At 33.4% G+C, this 12,062-nt stretch overlaps 1 protein-coding gene across 1 annotated transcript in view; it reads right to left on the reverse strand.

The window, feature by feature from the left end:
* Nucleotides 1–463: 463 nt before the first annotated feature.
* The window catches only part of CLGN (calmegin), a 67,748-nt gene continuing 56,149 nt past the window's right edge, over nt 464–12,062 (reverse strand). Inside the window, exons 12-15 of the mRNA XM_031944129.1 lie at nt 9,697–9,816; nt 9,358–9,517; nt 6,594–6,694; nt 464–1,050 (exon numbers count right to left, since the gene is read on the reverse strand). Coding sequence (XP_031799989.1) covers nt 970–1,050; nt 6,594–6,694; nt 9,358–9,517; nt 9,697–9,816 — 462 coding nt within the window. The 3' untranslated portion in view covers nt 464–969. The remainder of the gene's footprint in view (nt 1,051–6,593; nt 6,695–9,357; nt 9,518–9,696; nt 9,817–12,062) is intronic.

Below are 12,062 nucleotides of genomic sequence, written 5' to 3' on the forward strand. Positions count from 1 at the left end.
ATTCAGCCACCAACATCTTAAATGATCAGCTATACAGAAATTTTCAAAAGCCTTACTCGCAATAAGTTATTTGTTGAAAAGGCTATAATTTAAAGAAAAATATTTATTTTCATTTCTATTTTTAAGAGCAATGTACATTTAGCAAATATTTTTCCAACAAGAATAGGCCATTCTGGCTCAAAACTATAAAAACTTGAATAATCTGTACACCATTCTCTTTAATAAAATTTAACATCTTTGCATTCAAATGTAAAATATGTTGCACCAATAACCAGTGATTCCATGAATGACCTTCAGACAAGCCAACTTGTCTATCAACAAAGCACCTCTTAATTACTACTTAAGTAATTTATTTATAGTAATTTAATAAATTCACTTGTTAACAACTGACAATAACTATAAACTGACACAAACTAGGTGAATATAAGCCATGTACAAATACTTTAAATTGTTGAGAACCAAATACAACCACAAAAAACCTTTATTACATTTAGTTCTGTACAACAAAAAATTCTATCCCACTTTTGAGAAAGGCAATCTGACTAGCTGTGCTGTATTTTAGCCATTTTCATTAAATGGAAAATACTTAAATTAATCTGTCCAACTGCGGTGGAGAAGATGGAACAAATTCTTTTGTTACACACATTTTAAAGAACTAAAATTACCTCCAAATGACTTAGACTAAATAAATTCTAATGATATTATTTATGCTCTTACATCTGTTATTCAACTGACCATTTTTCTTTTATTCTAAATTAAAACACCAGACAACTTCACAAATAGTGTTTTTCCTCAAAAGGAAGACTAAAAGAAATTTTAAGAACAGAGAAGCTGGCTATTGGAAGGAGGTGGAGAAAGAGTTAAGTCCAGTGACTGGCAATGCTATGCTGGCATGCCAAAATTCTCTTTCAGGAACTTAAAAAAAAAAAAAAAAAAAAAAAAAAAAAAAAAAAAAAACTTGAAAGTATTTCAGTCTTTCCTTACTCTTCTTTTGCGTACTGATTTCACTGGCCCATCTCCAGACCCTGTACTTTCATCAGCTTCTTTCATCTAAGAAAAAAAGAAAGTATATTAGCAATTTTGTTTTCAAACACTTTATGAATTATCTTGAAAGGCATCTGATCAGTTTACCGCTAATCAATTGACCAAGTACTAAATTTTGACAACCTCAGTACCACCATCATGTACTTTATATGGACTCTCTTTACTTTCTGTATGTCTCTATCAAGATAACTCGTAAATTCATTTATCCACTCTTGGTATTCCTTCTGAGCTTTGTTCCCACATTACCAACTGTTTAGTTACTAGAGACTTCATGTGCTAGAGTCATCTCAATCTCCACATGTCTCCCACAGAATTCATTACCTTTCTTCCCATATACATGCCTCTTTGAACTTCCCTTCTGCTGTCTAAGGCAGGATCATCCTTCAAGCCACCCAATCACTATCACTAACCCCCCCATATCCAAACTTCCAAATCTTGTCATTTCTATCTACTTAGGTCCTTTCCTGTCCACTCACACAGCCAACATCCTAATTTAGGCCTTCTTTATCATCTATCGACTGGAATACCGGAACTTCTTTACTTGGATCTCCTTATCTCCTTGAAACCTCTCATTCCATTTCATTCCTCACACAGCTTAACAAAATTATGTCACCCCATAGCTAACAAACTCAGTGCTTGCCTATAGAAGCAAATATAAATTATGTTTGAAATTCACCACTTCACAACCCAGCCCTATCTGATAAGGGCCTCATTTTTCAAATATATAGAGGATTGAGTCAAATTTATAAAAATGAGAGCCTTTCCCCAATTAGTTTAACCAACGGATATGAACAAGCAGTTTTCAGACATCAAAGCTATTGATAGTCATATGAAAAAATGCTTTATATTAATATTGAATACAGAAATGCAATTCTAACAATCTTGAGATACCACCCCTCACCTATTAGATTGAGTAATATGACAGAAAAGGAAAATGACAAATGCCATTTGACCTAGCAGTACCATACTAAAATCGAGAAGCTAAAAGAACTTAAAAGTTAAGAGTTAAAATCCCAAAGAATTAAAGAACAGAAAACAAAAAACATAAGAATGTTTGTGTACAAAAATATTTATAGTACCTCTTTTAGTGGTGACAAACAATTGGAAATTGAGGGAATGCCCATAATTTGATGACTGGCTAACAAACTGTGACATATGACTGCAATGTGCTTCTATTGTGCTCTAAGAAATGACAAGCAAGATGCTCTCAGAAAATCTGGAAAGACTTACATGAACTGAAGCAAAGTGAAATGAGCAGAACTAGGAGAACATTGTACATAGTAACAACACTGTACAATGATCAACTGTGAATGATTTAGTTATTCTCAGAAACACAATGATCCAAGACAATTCTCAATGACTTATGATGAAAAAGGCGCGAATTTAGGGTTCTCCAGAAAAGAACTGATGAATATGGATGCTGATCAAAGTCATGCTATTTTATAATTTTATTTTTTCTTAGGGTTTTTTAGGTCTATATTTTCTTTTGTTTTGCATGAATGTATAAACTATATAAAATTCCTTCCTTTCTCAAAAGGAAGGAAGCAGAGGACAAAGGGAAGGAACTTTGAACTCAAAATTTTTTTAATTAATGTTAAAAATTCTTTTTACATGTAAGTGGATAAAAAAATAAAATCTTAAAATAATTTTAAAAGAAACCTTTCATTTGACCCTGTCACCTCCTTAATTTATTGTTCCAAGTTGATTTCAATACTAAATTCACATAAAACAGTTTACAGTAGCTGTGCCTACATATCCTCTTTACTCTGTGGCCAATCAGTAAGCATTTATTAAGCAGTTACCTATATTCCAGCTATTAGCTTGGCACTGAGAAAAGATAAAAATTTAAGTCCCCACTTTCAAGAAGCTCATGTTCTATAAAAGAAAATGTGTATGTGTGTGTACATGTTTGCACAGTTTTGCAAGCACATATATACATACACATGAAGAGTAGACCATGAGTGAATGATGGAACAACAATAAATGTATTGTCTACACAAAAGCAAAGAAATGGAATGTTTTATGTGATAACCAACAAACATAGAAGAGGAAGAGGAAATAAGAAAGAAGGGAGGAAGAGAAGGATCTGCGAAACATCTGAATGCAAATTATTACAATATATGGGAACTGATGAAGCCACCCCAAATGGTCCACAAAATCAGAGAGTTGGAGTACACAGGATGTGAGATGGAGAATGGGAGGCAGCGGTGTCACAGAAAGCAAGAGAGGAGCACATAGGTAGGAACACAGAGACCGGGCCAATAGTATCAAATGCCACTGAAATAAAAATTGAGTCAAAGTTTTTCTTTTTCTTCCTTCTTGATTTGATTTTTCTTGTGCAACCGGATGGCTGTGTGAATATATATACACATATTGGATCTGGCATGTATTGGACTGCCTGCCAGGTGGGGGAAGGGATGGAGGGAAGAAGGGGAAAATTTGCGGCATGGGGTTATTATACAGGGATCAATGTTGGAAAAATTACTCATGTATATGCTTTGTTAATAAAAAGCTTTAATTAAAAAAAAAAAAAAGAATGAGTGAGAAGAGATCATTACATTTTGTAATTAAAGAGATCACTGCTGTGGGGGGGGGGGGGGGGGGGAAGGGAGGAATTCACTTGTTCTCACCTTCAAAATAGCTAGGAACATTAGCAAATGACACTTCCCCAAAATAGCTGCCCTCAGCTTCCTTCAAATACTGAAGCTAGCATGATATCAAAATAAAAAAACAAAAAACATATAGAGTCAAGATAATTTTTCTCCCTTTTTGTGAAGAACCTTATAACTTATACTATCTCACCAACACAAATTCATTATAGAAGAAAAGACATTTTCTTCTGGAAGTTTGGCTCTTACTAAGGAAAAAGGACTTGGGTTCACTAAATCAAGCTGCTGTAACCTCTCATGTGCCCTACCTTCTCCTAGGATTTAAACATCATTATTGATTTAAAATACTTGAAGAAACCCTATATATGTTTATAATTTTACTTCTCCAAGCAGTACAATCCATAGTACTTGGAGTGCCACCTTACTGGATAAGGACCTCAACAGAGAAGGGGAAATTGTTCCTCTACGGCAGGATTCCATGATCACTACTCATTATACAAGCATTGCTCTAGTTCCCCCGTGTCCTCTTCTCTCTCCCCCTTCCATGAGGGCTCTGTTTCTCATTCCCTCTTTCTGTGCCCTTTGTCCCCATCCCATTTTCTGTCTATAGTGCTCTAATGCCTGGTGGCTTCATGGTTCTGCCATTCTGACAAGAATTATGTTTTTTCATTGGTTTAGCTTTCCTCCACAAATAACTGACACTGTTGCTCCAATTGCTGCTAACTACAACTGTTTCCCACTCTTTGCTTTTCTCAGAGTAATGTTACAAGTCTTTTAGAATGAGAACAAAAGTGTTTAATTAGTGATTATCTTTTTTGACATCTACATCGCGGATCTTATCAATCTCACACCTGAGTTAAAAATTTTGTCCCTCCTCCTAATCATCTTGTCCCTCCTCCTAATCATTAAAGCTGTTCAGAATTCTTTTCTGGACCAAGAAAAAATATATCTGAAATGGAGCATCCCATTTTGGAGGCGGGAAACTGAAACACTGATACATTGTTGGTGGAGTTGGGAAATGATCCAACCATTCAAGTCCACCTTTAGAATTCCTGAACTTATTCCTGAATGAGGCCCACATCAAGTGCTGAATTCTGGGAAGTCTTCCCTCATTTCCTTAGCTGGTAGGGTTTTCTCCCTCTTCAGATACAAAGAGCACTGCCTCATCTCTTCATGGGTCTCTTGCAATTCCTAATTGGAAATGTGTTCTTTTCTCGCATTTCTTCCAACAGAATGTAAGCTTCTTCAGAGTTAGGATTTGTTTGTTCTTACTCTATCCCATGAAAGCTGCTTAATCAATACTTAATAAATTGAAATAAAAGAGCTGGTTTTACAAACAAGATGCTTTTCTCTTAGACCACTATGCTATTTCACTTTTTAATTACAATAGTCCATAATTTCCACTACACTGTCAGGCAAATTGAAAGTCATTCTAAAAATCTATAGACAAAAACCTACATAAAAAGGTTTATGAACACCTAACAGTATTCTATAGAGAGGCTCAATGAATATTTGAACTACTAAAATATAAATATTAAAGAACAAATCTATCTTCACAGCTGAGAAAAATAATTCTCTAGTACAAAAAACATTTTAAAAAGCTTACAAGGATTGACATACTTTAGTACAATTCTGCTGATTTAAAAATGTTTATGGTGCAAACTATCATTAGGAGTCATATATAAATGACTAAGTCTCTTTATTGTTGCAATGGGAATTAAAATAATACTAACTACAATATTTTCCTGACTTCCTTAAAGACAATTCTGCATCCCAAGACGTCTTGTAAAGCTGTTAAGAAAAAGTGAGATGAAAAATTGACATGCAAAGGATATGAACAGACAATTTTCAGATGATGAAATTGAAATTATTACCACTCATATGAAAGAGTGTTCCAAATCACTATTGATCAGAGAAATGCAAATTAAGACAACTCTGAGATACCACTACACACCTGTCAAACTGGCTAAGATGACAGGAAAAAATAATGATGAATGTTGGAGGAGATGCGGGAAAACTGGGACACTGATGCACTGTTGGTAGAGTTGTGAACGAATCCAACCATTCTGGAGAGCAATCTGGAATTATGCCCCAAAAGTTATCAAACTGTACATACCCTTTGATCCAGCCGTGTTTCTATTGGGCTTATACCCCAAAGAGATACTAAAGAAGGGAAAGGGCCCTGTATGAGCCAAAATGTTTGTGGCAACCCTGTTTGTAGTGGCTAGAAACTGGAAAATGAATGGATGCCCATCAATTGGAGAATGGTTGGGTAAATTGTGGTATATATATTATGGAACATTATTGTTCTGTAAGAAATGACCAGCAGGATGAATACAGAGAGACTTGGAGAGACTTACATGAACTGATGCTGAGTGAAATGAACAGAACTAGGAGATCATTATAAACCTCAACAACGATACTGTATGAAGATGTCTTCTGATGGAAGTGGATTTCTTTGACAAAGAGAAGATCTAACTCAGTTTCGATTGATCAATGATGGACAGAAGCAGCTACACCCAAAGAAAGAACACTGGGAAATGAATATAAACTGCTTGCATTTTTGTTTTTCTTCCTGGGTTATTTTTACCTTCTGAATCCAATTCTCCCTGTGCAACAAGAGAACTGTTTGGTTCTGCACACATATATTGTATCTAGGATATACTGCGACATATTTAACATATATAGGACTGCTTGCCATCTAGGGGAGGAGGTGGAGGGAGAAAGGGGAAAAATCGGAACAGAAGTGAGTGCAAGGGATAATGTTGTAAAAAATTACCCTGGCATGGGTTCTGTCAATAAAAAGTTATTATAATAAAAGAAAAAAAAGTGCTAAAAGAAAAAAAAATTTTTACATGAATCAAAATTTTTTCCCTACGGCTATTTTTAAGAATATGGCCACATCAAATTCAAACTAGTTCTTCCCAATAAAGAGCTCACCTCATCTTCTGATCCAGATTTATTAGATTTACTGCCTTCTTCCTGTCCTTCTATAGTTTCATTTTCTTCTTCACTCTTTTCTTCCATTTCATCTTCTTCCTCTAGAACAGAGATATCACAGAAATGATTCTGTAAACTCAGCTATGTTATTGAAAATTTCAAATATACAAAAAGGATAAAAAAAATCCACCTTTTCAAACAAATTATAATGTCCTTGATTTTGCTAAACACTGTCTTTTGTCATATGTTTTGAAACAAATTATTTATGTTTGAAGTGTCAGGCAACTTTCTGAAGGGCTGATTTAAATTCTGTATCAAAGTTTTAAGTGAACTGAGGAAGAGGAAATCCAAAACTGACCTCTTCACAGACATAAACTTAATAAAACATATAATCTGCATAGTGCATTATATAATTCCAAAAGCCTTCATATACATTTTATCATATCCTCACAAAAAATCTTTCAGATAGGGCAAATATTATTACTCATTTTCTACATTAGGATAAAAATAAAATAGAGACTAAGAGATTTCACTAATAGAGATCCAAAAGAAAAAAATAACACAAAAAGTAGCAACTGGAAATCCATTGCCTCTAAAATTAAAAGCATATATTGTAATTAAAATCTAAATATTAGATTATTAAAATACGTATTTGCTGCTCTGTATTTACCTCTAGTATCTAAAAATTTACTGCTCTTCCTTTATCCTAATTCTGCACATCTGAGATATCAGCAGACATTGATAAAAAAGTAATTCCTCTTTTATTTTCAAGCTCTAGTAATACTGATATAAAAAATAAAAGAAAAAACCCTTAAGGGCACAGGAGATAAACACAAATCATATTTAGTTAACATGCCCTCATATTTTTTTTATTTTATATTTGGATTCCTATTTTATCTATCTCAGGCTTAATAAACTATGTGGCATGTATGTAATCTCAAGGCATACCAGTGTCCTAACATGAATAATGAAACAAAAACCTGACAAGTTATTTGGAGTTAAATAATCATTTTGTCATTGAGGTTGATTCCATATTCAAGATTAGAACTATGAGGCAGCTAGTTGGTATAGTGGATAGAGCACCAGCCTTGAAGTTAGGAGGACCTGAGTTTGGCCTCAGACATTTAACACTAACTGGCTGTGTGACCCTAGGCAAGTCACTTAACCCCAATTGCCTCAGGGGGGGAAAAAGATTAGAACTAAAGCAGAACTAAGAAGAGTCCCTTCAAAGTCTAAGTACTCAGAACAACAGTTTGTTGTGGAGAGGACACTAGAACCTAGGATTTATAATTCAGATCTAGCATCTTCAATCAGACTGCTTTAGGGGAGTAAAAAGAATTCCAGCAATCCTTTAACTGCATTCTGTGGGACAGACATTTTGGTGGACATATGCCACTGAAAGACTAGTTTTATTTGTGATTTGGTTTTCTTTAAGCAATAACTAATTGGCATTCAAATCAGCTCTCCTTACTGCACCTTTACAAGCCCATATAATAAACAAATTCATTGAAAATAATAAAAGTGAATGAAACCTGAGCATTTAACTTGTATCTCTAAGAAATTCACCCAAGTAACTGGCTCCTGGGAAGCCAAAGAATACCAGAAATTTATAGCCTCATGACAAGTTAAAATTGTAAGGGATTCTAGATGTCACCTAATCTAGTCCATATCCTAATTTATTAATACTCTCTATAATATCCCAAGTTGTTATTCAGACTCTTATTAGACATTTTCAACTGATGGGTAACTCACTAATATATGAAACAACTTGTTCCCTTTCTAGAACCGATGTAGAATCTATCTCTTAGTGCCAATTTTTAAGAAACTTTTCTTTACAATTCTTTATACTATGTATACATATATTGGATCTAACATATATTGTAACATATTTAACATGTATTGGACTACCTGCCATCTAGAAGGGGGGAGGGGAGGAAGGAGGGAAAAATTTGGAACAGAAGGTTTTGCAAGGGTCATTGTTGAAAAATTTACCCATGCAAATGTTTTATAAATAAAAAGCTTTAATTAAAAAACAAAAAAACCAAAAACCAAAACAAAACAAAAAAACAATTCTTTATACTTCCTTAATCTGTCTCTCTAAGTTCTACAAAATGGTCCTAGTTCTGTCATCTGGAGCTACAAACTGTTGTCACTTTTTTGTACCATAACCTTCCAAAAAATTCTAAGAGGTTCAAATCCTGGCTCTGATATTTACTAGCACTGTGTGAGCTATAATTTATGCATAAATTCCTTACATCTCTCTGAATTTTCTTATCTGTAAATTGAAGAAGTTAGATTAGATGGTCTCTGATGTTCCCTCTAGCTCCCAAAATTTAAGAATATCCAAAATGCATTTTCCTTTTAGTCTTCTATGAGATGCTGCTGATAAAGATTTAAATTCTTTAATGTCAATTCAGACAGTTATCTTCTTGTTTCTTTGTCATCTGTTCTTCAGAAACCTAATGATGAATTGTGGCATAGGAAGCAACAGACAGCCAATGAGAAGGGGCCAACTTTAGCAACTGAGACTATCACCACTAAGCCCTCACCATCAAAGCCATGGGAAGATTGATTAGACCACTACATCTCAAGCTGTTTTGACAGATGTGTTCCTCTTCTACTTCTAGATTTTGGCCTATGAGCTAAGATGGAGCTATATATTTGAATAAGTTACTGTAACTAATACCAAAACTAGTACTTACCATATAGCACTAATCTTTTTATATAGGTATAAATATACCTTTATAAATCATCACCATCCTACCTTTTTCAATTTCACCATTATTGTGATTTTCTTTTTCCTCTTCCAGGTTTATAGTATTTTCTAGGGCTGCCTTCTCCTCTTTTACTTCTTGTTCTAATGCTCCTTTTGTTTGTGGCTTATGTATATCACTTTTTTTGTACTCTGCATCTTCATCTTTTTTCTGTGGTGATTAACATAAAACTAATTTCACTATAACTTGCAATTACTATGTGTCACACTAACAATGAAGTATGAAAATCTTTCAGAAAGTTTAGTTTAATACTTAAATGAGTCACTTTTTCAGCCAACAGAAACTCCTAAACACTGAAATAATTGAATAAAGAAATCCTGTTCCATTACCTTTCTTGGCCAACAAAATAAAGTAATCAATATTAAAGGCAGCCCTGCTGTCAAAGCATAAATGATCCAAAGCCACCACCGCTCTTCAGCAGCAGTCAGCAACTGAGTGAATACACCAGGCTACAAAAGGAGGGGAAAAAAAGAAAAAAAATTTATTTTACAATAAAGAATTTTGAAATATAACGATACTTAATTTTACCAAGGCAGCTAGGTAAAAGAATATGTGAGCAAAAGAGTGCTTTATTCTATCACAACATACTAATAACAATTTTAAATCTGTAACAGATTTTAATATAAATTTTAATATTTTAATATAATTTAATAATAGAAAAATCTTTGCAGAACTAGAAATGCTGGTTAGAGCAATATAAGGAAGATTTTAAATATAATAAACCATGTTAATAATAAAAAACCGTATCAATAGATTCTTAAAATATTTTTGACAAAATAAAACATTCATTTCTGTCAAAAACTCTAGAAATCACAGGAGTTCATTAATGTAGTAAATAGTATTAATCTAAATCCAAGAAAAAAATATATATAAAGATGATAAGCTAAAGCTTTTCCAGTAAAATCAGGGGGCAAGGTAAGTATCTCAATTATTACTACTACTAAAGTAGCTCTAGCAATAAAATAAGAGAAAGAAGTTAAGGGAATGACTATATGGAAAGAAAAAAAAATAGCACTTTCTGCAGACTCTATGATGATATATACTTAAAGAACCTTAGAGATGGCCCCAATAAACATAGAACAATTACTTGACCCAAATTAGAGAACATAAGATAAAGCCATGTGAATCATCAGCATTTCCATAAATCAACAAAACCCAGCAAGAAGAGTTAAGAAGAAAAACTCAAAGTAATTTTAGAAACTATGAAATATATAAGGAAAGTATCTATTAAGATTTATACAGGGTGTACTATGAAGATAACTATAAAACAATCTCTGCAAAAATAAAGATAGATCAAAATACTGGAAAAACATTAACTGCTCAAGAGGTCAAATAAGTATAAAAATGACAATACTACCTAAATTATTCAATGCTATATCAAACTGCCAAATGAATATTTCTAGAACTAGAAAAAAAAAAAAGAAAAATTCATAAGGTAGAACAAAAGATCAAGCATAGTAAGGGTAATAATGAAAAAATGGGAATAAAAAGGTTCTATTAGTACTAGATGTCAAACTGTATACAAAGCAATAATGTTATTCCCACCCCCCCCCGCCCCCCCCCCCCCCCCCCCCCCCCCCCCCGAGGCAATTGGAGTTAAGTGACTTGCCCAGAGTCCCACAGCTAGGAAAGTGTTAAGTATCTGAGACCAAATTTGAACTCTGGTCATCCTGACTTCAGGGCTGGTGCTCTATCCATTGCACCACCTAGCTACCCCAGCAATAATCATTAAAATGATTTTAAATTTATTTTTAAAAAAAGAAAAAAAGACAGAAATAGATCAAATTAGGTGCATAGTATACAGAAGCAAACTAGCATACTATTATAGTGTTTCATAAACTGCAAAAACCTATTTAACCAGGGGGAAGAGCTCATCTAACCAAAAACTTCTAGGAAAAGTGGATAGAAAGTCTGGCATAAATTAGGTTCAGACCAACATTTCATACAATATGACAAGTTAAGATCTAAATAGATATAAAAAGTTCCATCATAAACAAATTAGAAGAGCAAGAAAGAAATTACCTTTTGGGTTTATGAGTAGGGAAAGAGTACATGAATAAATAAGTGACAAAGCCATATAAGATAAAAATGACAATCTCAATTATATAAAAATTAAAGTAATAAACATTAGAGTGGAAACTAGTAATTGGGGGGAGGGGGTTTTTGCCACAGGTTCCTCTGAGTCTCATTTACAAGACATACATAAAGCCTCATTAATACAATGATCCAAGACAATTCTCAACAAGTTATGAAAACTGCTATCCATCCCCAGAGAAAGAACTAATATTGTCTGAATAAAGATTGAAATATACTTTTTTAAAATCTTTATTTTTTCTTGTTTTTTTTTAGTTTAAGTTTTCTTTTACAACATGGTTATAAGGGAAATGTACATATATAATTTCTATTGAATTGCTTGTCTTCTCAATGAGATAAGGTAGGTGGAAAGGAAGGGAGAGAATTTGGAACTCAAAATTTTTTAGCAAACAATGTTAAAAATTTTTACACGTAATTGGGAAAAAAATATTAAATAAATGTTAAAGGGTATAAAAAAGACATAGTAACTGATTTAAATTAATATGCCCAAAATCTATTCCCCACTAGATAAATAGTAAAAGGATATGAACAGGCAGGTAATTTTCAGGGGAAGAAATCAAGCTAATAATTGGAGAAATTCAAGTTAAAACAATCAGATGAT

This window comes from Sarcophilus harrisii, chromosome 6 (genome assembly GCF_902635505.1).
Source record: "Sarcophilus harrisii chromosome 6, mSarHar1.11, whole genome shotgun sequence".
NCBI classification, from domain to species: domain Eukaryota; kingdom Metazoa; phylum Chordata; class Mammalia; order Dasyuromorphia; family Dasyuridae; genus Sarcophilus; species Sarcophilus harrisii.